This window comes from Myxine glutinosa, chromosome 1, assembly GCF_964187855.1.
Source record: "Myxine glutinosa chromosome 1, kmMyxGlut1.1, whole genome shotgun sequence".
In the NCBI taxonomy this organism is placed as follows: Eukaryota; Metazoa; Chordata; class Myxini; order Myxiniformes; family Myxinidae; genus Myxine; species Myxine glutinosa.
Window position 1 is genome coordinate 272642998 of NC_136261.1, and position 18534 is coordinate 272661531.

General features: G+C 39.0%; 1 protein-coding gene across 1 annotated transcript in view; it reads left to right on the plus strand.

Annotated features, from left to right (window-relative positions):
- The first annotated feature begins 1128 nt into the window (after window positions 1-1128).
- TTN (titin) overlaps window positions 1129-18534 on the plus strand; it is a 501281-nt gene continuing 483875 nt past the window's right edge. Inside the window, exons 1-8 of the mRNA XM_078776713.1 lie at window positions 1129-1367; window positions 8872-8975; window positions 9903-10100; window positions 10189-10476; window positions 10896-10981; window positions 12654-12865; window positions 14650-15235; window positions 16133-16300. Of these exons, the coding sequence (XP_078632839.1) occupies window positions 8885-8975; window positions 9903-10100; window positions 10189-10476; window positions 10896-10981; window positions 12654-12865; window positions 14650-15235; window positions 16133-16300 (1629 nt within the window). The 5' untranslated portion in view covers window positions 1129-1367; window positions 8872-8884. The remainder of the gene's footprint in view (window positions 1368-8871; window positions 8976-9902; window positions 10101-10188; window positions 10477-10895; window positions 10982-12653; window positions 12866-14649; window positions 15236-16132; window positions 16301-18534) is intronic.

Sequence of the window (18534 nt, forward strand, 5' to 3'; positions counted from 1 at the left end):
TTATTTTCCAAGGCTTGGAATTAAAAATTCTTCACACTTCAATCAGATTTGAACCCGTAACGTCTGATATTCCAGTCCAGTGTCTAGCACTCTAGAGTATTGCGCTAACAGGAGCGTGTGTGTGCATGCATGTGTGTGACAGATTGTGCAGATGTAGCACTTTTACCTTTGTGTTGTTTATCCTGGGTTCAATTCTTGACCAAACTCTAAACTGTCGGATTCATGCTTTGCTGGCATTTTATTGCATATCACCAAGTGTGCTATCCTTCGGATGGTGTCACGCATTCTGTAGCCTGTGTAATAGTTCAACACACACACACACACACACACACACACACACACACACACACACACACACACACACACACACACACACACAATATTTTTCGTCTTCCTTTCACCTCCACATTTGATCAGATTTTTCTGTGCAGTGGTGACATTTAGGGGTAATTTTAATTGTATCATGCTGAAATTGTCTTTTTTGCCTTTCCACTTTGATATAATGGACAAGGGAGGAGCAGTGTAAGCTCATGCCGATTAGAACCGTAGCTATGTTAAGTGGGGTTGTAGACGAGAATATCTCATTTTACACCACTCCTCCCCTCCCCCCGCACCCTTTTCATTTGCAACACTTTTGTCCCATAATCTTTAAGCCAATGCTTCCTTCTTGCAGCAATCTAGTACATATGTACCCTTTTCCCATCAGATTATAACTGACAGTGGCATTAGTTGATTGTGATGGACATGCTTTTTCGGATGGTCGCGTGTCTGTAGCAGTTGTGGCTAAATATTTCTCAGCACCAAACTGTTTTTGTAACCTTTGATAATGCTCCTGATAAGTGCAAGATATTTATTAAGAATAGATGCACAAAGTGGTAAAAAAAAATCTCGTATGTAAAGCCATCTAGTTGGTGGTAAGTTTGCCTCATTAATCTTCATCTCAATACCATTTCTCATGCAAGACAAAGCATGTTCATTGGATGTCCTGTGAACCAATGTAAATCATTTTCAAATCTCCCAGAGTGCCTTTCGTTATCCTTGGTGTTAGCCAATGAGAAACTGCTATGAAGAAAGTGTGTGTGACGTCGATGGACGCCCAGGGTATAAAATAGAAAATTTCCCCCTCTTGAGTTTGAGGTACGCGTGCATCCCAACAACACCTTGGGTGTAGGGATTGCATGGGATTGTCTAAACTACACTGCCGTCATCTGTGGCTGCTGTGTAGTTTAGTTCTCTCCCCAGCAAAGAGGCTCCCCCCCAATTAGATTCCATTTTTTTTTTTACGAAGTGTGGTCAATATCGCTCTGTTCACTGACATCTACCAAGGCTTTACCACTCGGGCTATGCCCAGTGGACACCTGAGCAAGGTCAGTGCAATCCTCCTTTATTCTTGTGTTTCTAAAAAAGTTGAACAAACAGCAGCATTAAAGTAGTAATTGTTTGAGCTTTATCTACTTATTTGTTGTGCTAAAATGTTCTATGCTGTTTCATTAATATATCAACTCACTCCCGCGACTTCGGTTTTAAAAACTTTAGTTGATGCAGTGCTTCATCATCTCTGTATTAAAACTGATATTTCAGTTGGCCTCAATACCATTTGTTAATTTGACTCTTTACAACCGTTTTCAAAAGTATATTTTTTCCACAAGTAGACGAGTCAATTTTTTTCTGATTTTAGGAAACTACCACCGATCAATAAAACAAGTGAGTAAATATAAAAGTTATGTCAAAGTTTAATTTGACCCTCTTAGAGTTAGGAATTGTTGTTTGAGGTAGTTAGTCCCTTGATTTAGCTCATGGTGATAAACAGCATTCTGACTGCCACAGATGCAATGTGAGCAGCTGTCACATGCTAAGAATAGTATAGGTTCTGTTTGCCAGAAACGGTGAATGGAAGGGATGGCTTTTTATGGGCAAGCTTCTGAATCAGCTGACAAGTTTCCATCATAGCCCATACCTTACTGCACCCTCCAACTTGATCAGAAATAACACTTTTCAGTTCATATCCAATTTCAAATTGTCTGACGATCTCACTGGCTACTTAAAATATCATTAAAATGAGAGCATTTATGATTAGTAGTATTAGTATGTGGTAGCAATTTAACCTAGTATTTTTTGTACCAATCTTATTGATTTAGTACTGTCAAAGTAAATATAAAACTAAAATAAAACAGTTTAAAAAGAATCCCAAACTACATACCATATTTTTCACATATTTTCTTATTTCTTGCTTATTTAAAATCATATTTTGCGCCATTTAGATTTCTATTAATGTATCATTCATTGGAAAAATTCTGATAAAGTATCTTGTGTGCAAGGGTAGCAGGGCAGTAAAAAAAAATTCTCACAATGAGATACAACAGTCCAATGTTGATTTTCTCTTTTCAATATTGTTGTTTTCTTTTCAACATACATTAACTAAGAAAATATAAATACATATTTAATTTGTTTATATGCCTCGTGTTAATTATTTTTGTCAGGTATTTTACCAATAGTATCCTATTCCTCGAAATTTTTGAACACCCCTTGTATAAATAGTATTCAAATGCAATGATTGGTAACATTGTACCATGTTTTATTTCGAAATAAACTGTCAGCATTGCTCCAAAATACTCAACGGAAAAAGCAATAATTCAAACCGTATTAATTATTTATGTTGTTTCAGCTCCAATGAATGAGATTTACTTATTCATTATTATGTGACAGTTATAATTCAAATGTAAAATGGGAATAATTGGAAATGTCAGTTATAATGCTGAGAAAACCTTGCAACTTATTTTTATGTGGGATGTTTTGTGATGATGAATTGTTTTGCAAAATTCACGGTCATTCTGGAGGTTTCATTCATTTTCGAGTCAATTCTCTAAATTCAGATCCTTTTGCATCATATAATTTCCCACTATTGAATGCAAGCTATGTGTTTATTATATTAGCATTGGCTTCTGGCATTATCAATCTTAGAATAATGTTGCCATAATAATTTCCAGAATGTAGAAAGATCTGCATTGCAACACATTCCCAAACAGATGACATGCCGGAACTAATAACAACATAAAAATTGTCGATTTTGTCAGTAAATATGTTTTGCAACTTCCTGTCATTTTATTGTTAGAATTAAAGCAAGGTACAGCAATATGTCTCCATCCCTCCCCCCAACACCCATATACAGTGGGGTGCAAAAGGATGAGTCCATTAGGAAATTTATTAATTGAGACATGATAACAAAATAAACTAGATGGTATTCATAGAATACTTACCCTGTGCAGTCAACTTGGTGTGAGCCAACTCTTCTGTTTTTGAACGTTTCTTTTTTTTTTGATTCAATATGGCTGCCAGACCACGTGAGCGATGACATCAGAAATTTATATTCTCTAAATAATTGTTGCATAGATCATGCTCAATAAATTTCAAACTGATCAGACTAAGCGTTGTCCCTGTCGAATTATGACGTCATAATTATGGCACCAATGACGTCCTCGTTAACAACACCTATTCCCTATATGGAGTTATTTACAATGAGCCACGTTTACATTTTTTCCATAGAGTGGTTTTGGAGATATAGAGGTGCAACGTTTTTCGGTTTTTCCAAGATGGTGCCTGTACCACGTGACCTATGACATCCTGATTATCATTAAAATATTCCGAAGGAGGAGGCCATCCTCTGGTGAAAACTTTGCGTCAATCGGACCAAGAATTGCAGAGAAAAAAAATTCATACTGATCAAATCAAGTGTTGTACTTGTTGAATTAAGACGTCATAATTAAAGTACCGATGACATCATCATTAACATATCTTATTCCCCAAGCGGAGTACTTGACAATGAGCCATCTTTCAGTTTTTTTCCATGGAGCGGTTTCGGAGATATAGAGGTGCAACCTTTTTTCGATTTTTCAAGATTGCGCCTGTACCACGTGACCTATGATGTCATAATTATCATTAAAAAAATTCCACAGGAGGAGCCGCTCATATTCTGAAAATTTCGTGCCAATTGGACTAACAGTTGCAGAGTAATTTTTTATTTTTCATACTGATCAGATCAAGCGTTGTACTTGTCGAATTATGACGTCATAATTAAGGCACCGATGACATCATCATCAACATATCTTATTCCGCATGGTGAGAACTTGACAATGAGCCATGTTTCCATTTTTTCCATTGAGCGGTTTGGGAGATATCGAGGTGTAACGTTTTTCCAAGATGGTGCCTGTACCACGTGGCCTGTGACGTCATAATATTCATTAAAATATTCTACAGGAGGAGGCCATCCTATGGTGAAAATTTCATGTCAATCGGACCAACGGTTGCCGAAAAAATGAATTTTTAAAACGTAGATATCATATTATATATCGCTTTTCGCCCGATCTCTCAATGTTGCAGAATCACTTTAAAAATAATAATTCTCTGATCTAAATCCATATTCAGATCTTCACCAAAATCGAATCGATTCGGTCTTGTCTCACATCCAACCTCTCCACCAAGTTTCGTCCAAATCCGTCCATAACTTTTTGAGATGCTATATTGTCGTGCTATAAGTCATGCCATATATCGCTTTTAGCCCTATCACTCAATGGTGAAGAATCACTTTTGAAATTCTCTTAGCTGGATCCAGATTTGAATCTTCATCAAAATTGAACCACATCTTCCTTGTCACACACACAACCTCTCAACAAACTTTCGTCCAAATCCGTCCACAACCTTTTGAGATATCCTGCTGTGTATCGTTTTTGGCCCGATCTCCCAATGGTGAAGAATCACTTTAAAAATTCTACTAGCCGGATCTGGATACGGATCTTCACCAAAATGTAATAATTTCGCCCTTGTCACATACACTACCTTTCCACCAAATTTCGTCCGAATCCGTCCACAACTTTTTGAGATATCTTGTTCACAGTCAAACAGATATACAAACAGACAGACAGACAGCAGTGAAAACATAACCTCCATCCACCTTACGTGGTGTAGGTAATAATTGTAATATGAAACCAAAAGCACTTTCAAGGGATTTCCATGAACTCTCAAGGATATAACAACACTTATTATAATGGGAACAAGCGTTACGCCTCGGTCCCCCATCGGTGAAGTGATCTGAGTTGACAAAGTGGAAGACGCAAGGCGGCAATCTTGGATTTTGACGTGGCGACCCAATTTTCAATAGCGTTCTTCCTTATGCCTAGATACACCCACACACCAGATTAGAAGTTAGTAGTTCGTTTATTTTTCAAGATATTTCGCTCACAATGTTCAGACATACATGGTGGTGGCCATCTTGGATTTTGACGTGGCGACCTAATTTTCAATAGCGTTCTTCCTTATGCCTAGATACACCCACACACCAGATTAGAAGTTGGTACTTCGCTTATTTTTCAAGATATTTCGCTCAAAAGGTTCAGACATACATGGCGGCGGCAATCTTGGATTTTGACGTGGCGACCCAATTTTCAATAGCGTTCTTCCTTATGCCTAGATACACCCACACACCAGATTAGAAGTTAGTAGTTCGTTTATTTTTCAAGATATTTCGCTCACAATGTTCAGACATACATGGTGGTGGCCATCTTGGATTTTGACGTGGCGACCTAATTTTCAATAGCGTTCTTCCTTATGCCTAGATACACCCACACACCAGATTAGAAGTTGGTACTTCGCTTATTTTTCAAGATATTTCGCTCAAAAGGTTCAGACATACATGGCGGCGGCAATCTTGGATTTTGACGTGGCGACCCAATTTTCAATAGCGTTCTTCCTTATGCCTAGATACACCCACACACCAGATTAGAAGTTAGTAGTTCGTTTATTTTTCAAGATATTTCGCTCACAATGTTCAGACATACATGGTGGTGGCCATCTTGGATTTTGACGTGGCGACCTAATTTTCAATAGCGTTCTTCCTTATGCCTAGATACACCCACACACCAGATTAGAAGTTGGTACTTCGCTTATTTTTCAAGATATTTCGCTCACAAGGTTCAGACATACATGGTGGCGGCCATCTTGGATTTTGACGTGGCGACCCAATTTTCAATAGCGTTCTTCCTTATGCCCAGATACACCCACACACCAGATTAGAAGTTGGTACTTCGCTTATTTTTCAAGATATTCCGCTCACAAGGTTCAGACATACATGGTGGCGGCCATCTTGGATTTTGACGTGGCGACCCAATTTTCAATAGCGTTCTTCCTTATGCGTAGATACACCCACGCACCAGATTAGAAGTTAGTAGGTCGTTTATTTTTCAAGATATTTCGTTCACAAGGTCCAAATTAGAATTCGGTCCTTCGCTTACTCATGCACGCACACACGCACGTCCGCACGCATGGACGGACGCACACACGGACGGAGGGGAAAACCATAGTCCCCCTTTCGCTCCGCGGTGCGACGGGGGACAAAATCAAATCTGTCTTTACGTATAATCAATAAATCAGTGGAACTCCCTTTTGTTTTGAAAACTGCCTCAACTCCATTTGGGATTGATTTAATTTCCTCTGCCCCCCAAGGTGTTTTATGTCTGTTTCTTAGTTTATGGATTATGTTTGAGTCAAATTTTTCCCACCAGTTTTGTAATGGACTCCAGAGCATAGTCAGACTGCTTGCATAATTTTGATCTTTCTCTCAAATGAATTTGCCCTTCATTTATTCTGTCAAGACAAAGTGCCAGTCAATAATAACTATAATAAATGAAAGAATATGGATACATATCTTCAATATTATGACAAATTTGTGTTTGAAATCATGATTTGAGAAAACTTGGCATTGATTTAAGTGGACATTTGTACCCCAATGTATGTATATATACCCAACCACTCTTTGCTATATGCACTCCCGGGCAATGCATTTTCACTGATATGCGATGAATAAAGTAATGGACACTTTTCACTCAACACCATGTATTTTCACTTATATGCATTTTTTCTGCTGCCGCATCTCAAGTGGTAGAGTGTGTGTTGCTGTGATGAGAACTGAAGGGTATAAATATAATACAGTACTATTATATTGCAAATTAACATCCATTAAATTGGTGTGGTGCCATTAATCAGGTTTTTTATTTTTAATCCACACGTAGTCGTTATATATATCGAGCCCCCTAACATGACAATGCAGCAAGGCACAGATTGAGTCCCATCACAGCAATTGCTGCATGACCTGTTAGCAACAAGTGCCGTCTGCCCATACAAACACATTTTCTCTGGCCTGATAATCACCACTTAGGGGTGACAGGGAGCCACAAGATAGACAGCCCACCGAATGGACTGACAGTCCTATCTTGAGGTTGTAGTTCAGAGCTCTGCTGATATGCGGGAATGCCCCCCCCCCCCATCCACCCCTCCCATCCCCTCCACACCACCCCAGGAGCTCCTTGATCCAAAATTGAAAAATCTAAGACTGAGAAATCCTGTGGACCATCGAGCAAAAGGGCTGTATCGGGTTTCAGAGCAATCATTTGGTAAATAAATCCGAAGTTTCATGGGGTAACCCTCCTTGATACGAATTTGAAGAATATGAAATCGGAAAATGTAAGACCGAGTGATCCTGTGGACCATCAAGTATAAGGGCTGCATTGGGTTTCAGAGCAATCGGTTGGTAAATAAGGGACAAGTAGGGATCCAAAGTTTCAGGGGATAACCTCCCCTGTGATCCCCCATGATCCAAAATCGAAAAATCGAAACCTGAGCGAATGTGCAGTCCATCGAGTAGAAGAGTTGTATCGGATTTCAGAGTAATCAGTTGGTAAATAATGGACGAATAGGGATCCAAAGGTTGGGGGTTAACCTCCCAGGGAGCCCCTCCCCCTACCCCCCAATGTTTCAAAATCGACAAAATCGAAGCCTACTTGATGTGTCAAGTTTGAGAACAATCAGCCAGGAGACAAGAGAAGAGTAGCAAAAAGTTAACGGACGGACGACCCGATGGAAAGACATCCGGAGATCATGACCCATTTTATATGTTGATCTCTTCAAGAATTGAGATGAGATTACCTGAAAAATGAAACAAAAGGAGAAACACTGACCCTAGATGTGACATGACACCGACGTCATGCACATAAAGTATGCCGACACATCACCTCCAAAGTAAAATGACGTCTGTGTGGCACTCAGGTCCTTGAAGCCCGAGTGTCATGTCACAAAAGTGAAAATAATCCAAGCAATTGCAGAGCACTGTATGTATATGTATATATTTCCATTCATATGCATTTTCCATTTGAAATTTTCTGCTATACCATCAGTCAGAGAGCCCTCAAGTGCATTTATTTGAAGATGTTTCACAGGATGCGGAGACTTCTTACTGCCTTTCCGACAGAGGCATAATCCTACACCTTGCTCTAATTAATAACAATTACTGGTTAATACCAATTTGACAAACAAACAAACAATATGGTAAATCCCCCAACTTAATTTAATTAATGATATTTGGTTAATTCCAATTTCACAAACAACGAATATGGTATCTAGAAAAAGATTCCTGTATTCTACATACGAGTACAATATCCGCATGCACCTTTATACAAAGATGGATATGATATTTAATTCCACATTTTGCATTCTCTGGAAATTCTATTCTTTTTCCTATAAACATACGTTGATTTCTGTCCAATATGACAGTGATCAATAATGTATAACATGATGTGCATGGCAGATCTATAGCATGTGACATTTGAAATATGGTGAATTAAGTTTTGCCATACCGCTATTGCTTTTTTTTGTGATTGAAATAATCTAATTTTGGTTCTTGACATGCACTTACGATGCAAGAATATAACGGTAGAGCTATGCAATATAGTTGGATAAATCTTTGAAGCAGTTCATCGTAAAGCTCAATACGGATATCTGCAGATGAGAATCGCTTCGGTGTCATCTATTTTTCTTTCTCCGCAGGTTGTCTAAAACGATGTCAGAGCAAGCTCCAACATTCATAAAGCCGCTGCAAAGCGTTGTGGCACTAGAGGGTGGTGCCACAGCGTTTGAGGCGCAGATCAGTGGTGAGTTTCTGTATATCTGGTGCAAATCCACACTTTATTAACAGGGCTGTGTGCATCCGGAAGTATATCTTAGAGTTGATGTTGAATATGAGGTTACAAATGCGAACAAATTCAACAACTATTGCAGTACAATTTTAATTTAACGTTTACAAAATGATACACATACACAAAATGCAAATGAGCGGTGTTACAAAAATTATATGAAATAAATACAATAGCCCATGACTTGTGAAAGTATTTTTTTCTTTCTTCTATGTGTATTTTAATAATTTGAGGTCTGCACTCTTTACGGAGTTCCGAAACGTTTCTCAGCTAAAACCAATCCTGAATGGCTAGCCACTCTGATTCAGGATTATCAACGGAACATGCAACAATTTGCTATTTGTCAAGACATAGCGCTGGTGAAAAACACTGTGAGATCATTTACATTCACCGTACAACCAGTGCTTGTAGACCGGACCTCTGGCGTAAGGTCCTTCCAATTAGCAGCTTTAAGCCTGGTGTTGGCTTAGCGGTTAGGGTGCCGGCTTGGGATCCTAGGATCCTGGGTTCGAATCCCTGTCGACCAGTTCACTGGTAATTTCCTGTGTGTCGCAAGAGGCGACTAACAGGGTTGGCGGCAGGAAGGGCATCCGGCCATAAAACATTGCATTGACCGAAAAAGGTCAACCCCTGCTCTGTGGGGAAAAATGGCCTCTAATGGTGGTTTTGTTTTTTTACTGTGGGTAGTACGTGGCCTGATTCTTCTTGAAAGTTGCTTGATACCAGGTTACACTGTTTACTGTCTCAGAGTATGGTTGCTGTCAAGCAGTAGCCCCTGCAATGTAAACCAACTGATCAGGGTGATTCACATGTTTCATGTGACCAGCCTTCTTTGGATAAGAATGGCAACCAACACACATTATTGAAGCATACTGCCCCCTGCAGGTTCACCAGTTCCAGAAGTGAGCTGGTTTAAAGATGGCCAGGCAATATATTCAGCTCCAGGTATTGAGATTTCGTTCAGTCAAGGCCGTTCAAGGCTGGCGATTTCTCAACTCACAAATGCTCACAGTGGGAAATACTCTGTTCGAGCCAACAATGCTTTTGGACATGCAACCAGTACTGCTGAGCTACTCATCACTGGTTAGTGCTGAAGACCTCTTAATATCTATGTTCATGATTATGTATTAAGGTGACAATAACTTAACTGTAACTTACTCTGAATTTTCAGCACAAACATCACCACCAAACTTTACCCAGAGATTACAAAGTATGTCTGTACCACATGGACGGGAGATCCGCCTGGAAGTCCGCCTGATGGGAATCCCTACACCTGTCGTGAAATTCTACCGGGAGGGAGCTGAGATCCAAAGCTCGGCGGATTTCCGGATCTATCATGATGATGACCTTTATACTTTGATAATAGCAAAGGCACACCCTGAAGATTCTGGGACCTTTTCAGTCACAGCCACCAATTCTGTTGGTAGAGCTACATCAACTGCTCAATTGATTGTTCAAGGTATGAACTACATAGACTTGGTCCATAGACTTGTTATGGTGTATTCATGATGTATAAGGGAGGAATGCTTATAAAGTTTTTATTCTCACTACCATAATATACTGTGGGGAAAATATGTTAAGCTGGATGTACTGTATGCCCCCTCGTGTATTAAGCTTTTTCATGATTCTGTGGGTGGCTTCAAGCAGTGAATCAATTCTGTCAAAAAGAAATTTATCTTTATTTGAAACCCAATCGCCTTGCTGGATTGAGGTTACAGTTGATTTATGCTGTAGCTAGAAAGGTTACAAATTGAAGATTACTTCCATAAAGCTTGCCATAAAATTTCATTTCTTAATTTGGTTTTATCAGTCTTGCCATACCAATGCAAAAACCATGGGAAATAATCATTTTTTTCCCCTTGCATCCCCCATTTGCAGGTGATGAACATGGAGAACTTATTCCCATGAAGAAGACGAAAACTATTTCATCGTCCTTGCAAACAAAGCAGACTCGTATTGAGAAGGTATTCCTTACAGGATGGTCAAATAGTGACACAAACCATATATTCGCAATTATACAAGACATGCCAAAAAAGGTATAATGAGGAATATTTAATTAAGTGAATAAAAAAACACTTGTATCAGCCTAATTACATATTCATGTTTAAAAAAAAAAAAAAACTTCGCGAGTATCTCGTTCATAGCCTTTTATTATTACACACTTTTATTTAACTTCATCTGAACTTTGTTTGTTTGTCCCGTTTCAAATCTTTGAGCTGTTCATTTTCGATGTTCCATGCGTCCTCAAGAGCTGGAAGTTGGCCTATGGTCCTCTTTTCTGGTACATTTTAATCTATAAAAATTTAATATATATATATATTTTTAAAGGTTTAAAACTTAAAAAAAATTAAAAGTGTGTAGCATAAAACATGGTTTTTCATTTACTTGTTTATTTTAGAACATCTTTTGTATCAATTATATATTATTTTTGAACAAAAATTGTGTTGAAAACACTTCCTAACACCTTATGTAGTGTCGCTGTAATTTTCATAAACGTTTTGTCAAATGTATGAATTTCTTGTTGGAGAGCCGTGTATTTATTAACACTGGCTTGACTTGAACTTTCCTCAACAGTTGTGGTGGCTTAATTTACATCCCCAAAAACACAGTTTCAGTGTGCATGGAGACAATCCATCAACTAATGTAGTGCATACAGTCCCAAAGTGATTCACAAATTAGCCGATCATTGTTTAAGATGTGCGTGTCAGCAATTATTTCCACAACTAGCACACCCGGCGACACTCGATTCCTTTCGCTGGTTTCTCTGGGCTTTTTCCACCTTTATAATCATTCTTGTAGTTGGACAGGCCAATTAAGCACGAGTTGGCTCACATTCACTTTGAGCATGCTCATTGCTTCGTTGTGAAGGAAGTTTCCAAACTCATAGAAATGTCAAATTATTCAAAGTTTGGCCTTATAGCTGAATTGATTGGCAGATTCATTAACAGACTCACAACACGTCGATGGAAAATCTTCTCACTGTGATTTCATTTATTGATTATGATAGTTCATTCATTTTGTGTGCATTGTTTTAATCATTAATCTTTTTTTCTTTTCACAAATTAGGCAAAATGCATCTTTTTTAACACGAGGAAGGCCGGAAAATTTTCATACCTCGAACCATCTCAGCAGTCATTTTGACTGTTCAAACACATGAATCGAGGAATTTTTTTAAAAACGAAAAAACATTCAAAATGACTCTTTGGGCCTTCCTAATGTTAAACTTTGATTGACATAATCTATTGGAATATCAGCTATGAGAGGTTGTTTGTCGAATGCATAAGATATTTCAAAATTATATTACAAAATCAGTGTTAATTTTATTCAACTGCCCACTTATTTTCCATAGCTAGGTTTCAATGCAAAAACCTGAATATTAGGAATGCTTGTTGGTTTGTTTGTTTATTTAATTGATTTAACGTCTATTGGTGCACTTGCTAAAATGGATAACCGAATTATGATGCAGGTCTTGCTGTATAAATGTTGCATGAACTGTAATCCATTATTTTTACAGCTCATTAAAAAAAGAAAACCTTTCCAAAATAAGTCGGATATTAAAGTATTCAAATGTAAGTTTAGTACTCAACGTTGATCCTCCCATGTAATTATTTTTCACTTTTCCCTGATGCTTTGCAGAAAGTGGAGCAATATTATGAGACGCAAAGAAAAGCTGAAGAGGTAGCAATGGCTGCCGGGGTAATCACAAGGGAACTGCGGCACAAGACGCCACCACGTATCCCACCCAGGATGGGCATGGTATCGCCCACGCCACCTACCACAGTTCAGCAACGACCACACTCATTGTCACCGATCCGACATGTCAGGGGTCCCTCACCTTCTCCCGTGAGGTTAGTGTCTGATGCTAACTATAGTCCTTCTCCTTGGTTACAACAAAAAGTTTAACTGCATGAAAAGTGCAAAACCTTGTTAGTGGGCCTAATGTATGCACAAAACGAATCTGCCCAGCTGACCTTTGGTGATTTGCCATTGCACTTATTTTTTTTCCCAAAGGCTGTACATGAAAGCAGTTAATTGCATTTAACATTGTATAGGAAAAAATTAACGTGAAAAGGGCACTGGGGTTTTTAACTAATCGAATCTCATTTGGTTGGTGGCCCACAAAGGAAATCCATCAAGATTGGAGGACCTGTACATCCTTGTGGTTTGAACACTTGAATACTTGTGTTGAATTTAATCGGTAAAACATAGGGAAAATTCCTGCTGTGTATTAATATTGCTATTGTATCATAATCGGTGGCAAGACAAATAAATGAGTGAAATCAACAGAACATTGTTCGATCTATGGTAATTGTAGTGGAAAGCAAGGAGAAGCTGATGTTTTGGGTGTTAACCCTTCGTTGGAGCAAAAGGGAATTTCATCCATTGTTGATGTTCTGTTAATGTAATCCATTGTTCTACCTGCCCGTCAATGCAGACCAACATGAACCTTCATGAGCAAGATTAGTTCTCCATGTTACCGGCAAGATAACCTAATTGGTAGCATGCTCACCTTTGTTGTATTTCTGATTTTAGGTTTGATTCTGGAATATAATTTAACTAAAATTGCATCACTTTATTGAGCACGTTGTCCTTTTGTAAGGATGTTAAGCTGGCTATCTCATCTGCAATGTAACAATCATCCATTGTTATGTTCATATCAGCATTTGGCTTTTGCATTGGTATCTTGGTTTAATACCCTATATGGATTGGCTGTAGGATCTGCCACCATCCTTCCCTCTTCCCTCTTAGTTAAAGGATGATAAATACTATGGCAATCCTATCAGGCTGGAAAAATTGGTCATTGAATTAGATACCATTATCATATTCTGCTACATCTATCAATGCTCATGCTCCCTGAGTGTATCGAATGATTGACATTTTACCGACTCAGGAATATTGTCAGGTTAATGACACACAGTGGTGTGCTTCACATAAAATATGGTTGGTTATTTTATGTTAATAATATAACGTAAGTCTACTAGATGCTGTTGGCAGTTTTTTGATGCTTCATTTTACATGGACTGCTTTTAGTTGGATGAACCCACAATAATTTAAAGCAAGAAAATATCGTATTTTTAATGATCTTTTTGTGATGACAGTCCAATCGATCCACCATGTAGATGAAAAAAAACTTGATAGCCTGGTGTTGGCTTAGCGGTTAGGGTGCCGGCTTGGATCCTAGGATCCTGGCTTCGAATCCCGGTCGATCGCTGAATTAACGCCAGGGGGGTTGACTCAGCCTGTCATCCTTCCGTGGTCGGCAAATTGAGTACCAGCTTGCTGGGATGAATGATCCCGGTGTGTACCCCGGTTTAGAATAGGTACACCGTATCCCTGTGCATTGTAAGAGGCGACTAAGAGTTGGCGTCAGGAAGGGCATCCGGCCATAAAAACATTGCCTCAAACAGGGAACCATGATTGTCATGGGGCCCGCAAGGCTAACCCCCGAAAATGGCCTTAAAACGATCATTCATTCATTCATTCATTGTTTACAAATTGACTCAGCTCATGTTAGATATAGATGTTTTTCCTGAAACGTTTGAATGGTTATTTATTTATGTTTTACAAAACACTTTTATGGCAATTGCAATGTCTTTACATGTGCGATATATTGTTCTTTATGTCCAATCAGGTCAGTATCACCCGCAGGAAGAGGGATTTTACCAATCCGTTCAGTCAAGTCGCCCATCTTGACGCGCAAGACGCAGGTTCAACTGACAAAGATAACAGAGAAAAAGCCTCCCTGGAAACAGGAAGACTACGCCGCAATTCGCGTTGCAGAGATGCGTGCTGCTGAGCTGCAGGCTGCTGGGATGCATGCCGAGGAGCTTCGTATTGCTGAAGCACGTACTGCCGAGCAGCGTGCATCGGAGGCACATGCCAAAGAACAACGAGAAGCTGAATTGCATGCAGCAGCGTCACTGGCAGTGGAAGCTGAGAAGCGAGCAGCAGCAAGACATGTGGCTGAGGCACGGAAAGTGGAGATGCATGCTATGGAGAAGAAAGAGGCAGAAGTAGTTGCTTCAGTTAAGCATGCTGCAGAAGTTCGATCCAGAGAGATGCTTGAGGAGGAATCACACGCTGCAGCTGAGAGACAGCGCATGACAGAAACAAGAACAATGGTCCAGATGGTGACACAGCAAACAAAAGTGACCGATATGCACGTTCAGACAAGAACACAGAAGCAGGTCATTTCCAGTGCTGTCGGCCTTAAAGAGGTAGGTCGTTTTTGCTCCGAGTTTCTGCAAGCACTAACTGACTGCAGCAGCTTTTGGCATGCCGGTTTAACTCCAGAAATCCCAAGGGCAACAATTAAACGGCAGAAAATTGTATGCGAACCACGTCTTTTTATTCTGTAGTTAAGATTGCCATTTTCTGACAAAGATCAGGTTGAATAACAGTATCCATTAATACTTATTGGACGACATAAAAGGTAAATGTTTTATCATGTACTGATCATGTATTACGTGCAATGAAATATTGCTAGGAACTTTCAAGTTTGTTTAGGTAACTAATTATTTACTACTGAAGTTGCATGTTGCAGATCAGCCAATTTAATTTTTATATTTTTATGAGGAGCTTCAATGCTTTGTGCAGTCTTTTTTTCTTTTTAATTTTTTCCCCTTTCAAAATAAATCACTTTAAATCTTGTTTGAATACAAAACAATAGAGACATTTTAAAATACATATGGCCTGCTGAAATTTTGATTACAGTACATGATTAGGCCTAACTGGTTTATTGTTCATGATTTGATGTAAATTATCATTTCTTCAATAAAAAATATCAATTGTGTTATTTAATTTGTTAATGCCAAAAAGATGCTTGATCCTGCAATTTGAGCCTTTCTGATACAAACTGATACAGTATCCTGTTTGGTATGTCATATATCTAAATTTGGCCTAGTGAATTACACTGTATGTGTATTACTCAATTTAATGTATTCCCCAAAATTTTTTGTTAGTGAAAGTCATAGGTATTCAACAAATCTTAAAGGATTATTTTTCTATCAGCTAGTGTTGGCCCAAAGCTAAGCATGCAGTTCCTGGGCCTCAAATGCATGGCATGTGCTTGTGTCTTTCCTGCGTGTGCTCTGCTTGTGGTCGTAATATTACAGCAACCAGACGGAACAACGGTGATCAGTGCTACCATTCCTTCCTCGGAGGCCCCACCCGCCTTTGACGCATCCACACACACAGCCATCTGGGCTACAACTCGTGAACAGAGTCCTGCCTTCCAGGCCCTAAGCACTGTGTTGTCTCCCAGTCCTGTGGTAGCCCAAAGTGTAAGTCAGTAGAAATAATAATTTGTTAACCATTCATTTGGGGGTTATCTGCATATTATTAAGTTAGCAAAGTGGTAGAATTTATGACACTCTCCTCCATTAAGCTATTCCTGATGGAAACCCTAATAGCTGAATCCTAATGAATTCCTCCTTCCATTCTTCCTCCCCATCCTCTCCCCACGGTCGGCTTCTGGTATTTTCTCCTCATTCTTCCTCTACAACCACCACCTTGCATTCTTTTTTACATCCTCCTCCTTTCTTTTCTCTTTTATGTTTTACTCGATTTAACACTTACTTTTCAAGCAAAATATGTATTTGCTATTTATAGGTAAGAATTTTTGTAAAGTAATGTCTGGTAATAAACTTTCTGAAAGTCAAACCACAGCAAGTGGTTGATTGTTAACTATTCATTGAGTCATATATTACGGTAGGTCGAATGGTGCATTCATAAAGTTAAATGATAACGATCAATTGAATACTTGATGTTAATAAGTTTCATATCCTGATGAAAATAATTCTGTTATCATTTCGTTGTTTCTCTCAATAGGTAGTTAAAATGATGTTATTTTGAAATCATTATTATTCGAAGCATTGATTCACCAAATAGTTACAGAGTTTTTGTATATAAACATCTTGAGTCACAAAGAACCTAAACAACAAAGGGCATCAGGTTCAGAGACTATTAAAAGGGAGGGTGGTAGTGTACATACACAAGGATGAAAGGAAGATAGACACAACGAGTATCAATGGGCTGGACGGAAGAATCAGGGTATGTAAAAGGGATTGGGGATGTACACGAGTGAGTACAGGAGTAATGATGGGCAACGTATTTGAAAGACTGAAGTGAGGATGACGAGATAATGTACACAGGGAGACAATTACACAATTGGAGAATAAGGGGAGGAATCCGGTGAATAATGGGACGTAGGAGGGCATTCAGCCTGGACTTTGGGAGGGTGAGTGGGGTAGGGTTTGTTGAGCAACGGGTGCATCGAGGGCCGACTTGGGGAGGGCAAAAGGGGCAAGGCCAGATGTAAGCTTGTATAAATAGAGAGCCCACCAACTTGCTGCCGCTGGTGGAGTGGCACTCACAGGGAATTTGCCTCCTGCCTTGAGATAATAACGGTGTTGTTGGTCTTGTTTTTATGGCTACCTCAAGAGGAGGAAGGTGGACATTTTCATAGCAAGGCCAGAGTGGGAAAACATATTCATGTGTATATAATATTCGAATGAATGTCCTTGTAATGAAAGAATGGCAGACATGAACAACAACAATGAGAACATCTAAGATATTTCCAAAGTGAAAAAAATGGGGGAAAAAAAAAAAATGCTTTTGGCTCTTTTGACAAAAATGGGGGGGGGGGGGGGGGACCGGAACTTAACGGAAGGCTTTTCATATCATAAGATTGTTGACAATGTACATTCATACTTATTAGGACGATGCCACAATGCAATTTTTTTTAATGCAGACGTACTCTCAAAATGTCATTAATGACTCAAAGATAACCATCCTCTAGTTTTGGACTATCTTCAACTATGCTTTGTTCTGCAGAAGAAAATATCTCCAATGCACAAAAGGTTGTTCCCTTCCCTTCGGAAAGAATATGCTGTAGTTGGGATTACTAATACCTCATATCCTGTCATTAGAACTAACGATCAGACCTTGAACATTTGTCCATGTTTGGGTTATCTGCATCTTTATCTTATCAAACTCCAGCCAAACAATAAAGGGATCTTGGATTGATCTACAAATGAATATTCTTATAAAAATGAGAATCTAATCATAATGAAATAAAGATTTTTTTTTTCTTACATCAAAAATAAACGGAACCATTTGTTCCAATATATTTTTGTCTGGTTGAAATATTTTGTATATCTTTTAAATGTATGCGACTACTATTACTATTACTACTACTACTGCTATTTTTAACGACCACTATTATTCCTACATTGTGAGGTCGGCCAGAAAACGAATTTGGCCCAAATTGTTCATGATCCAACTGGAAGGCCGAGCGCTCGACTGAAAGTGCAGTAACTCGTAATTAAACGAGGGTAATGGCATCGATGGATGTTTAGCGTCCAACAACTAATGCTGGCAGGCAAGACACCCAGTTTAACGTCCTTCCGATGGATGGAACACATAATCATGTAACGCGCCGCATGTACAACGCCCAGATGATAGTTTATAGTCGGAGCCAGATGCGAACCCAGTCTAGACAGCTCAGAGGCGAGTG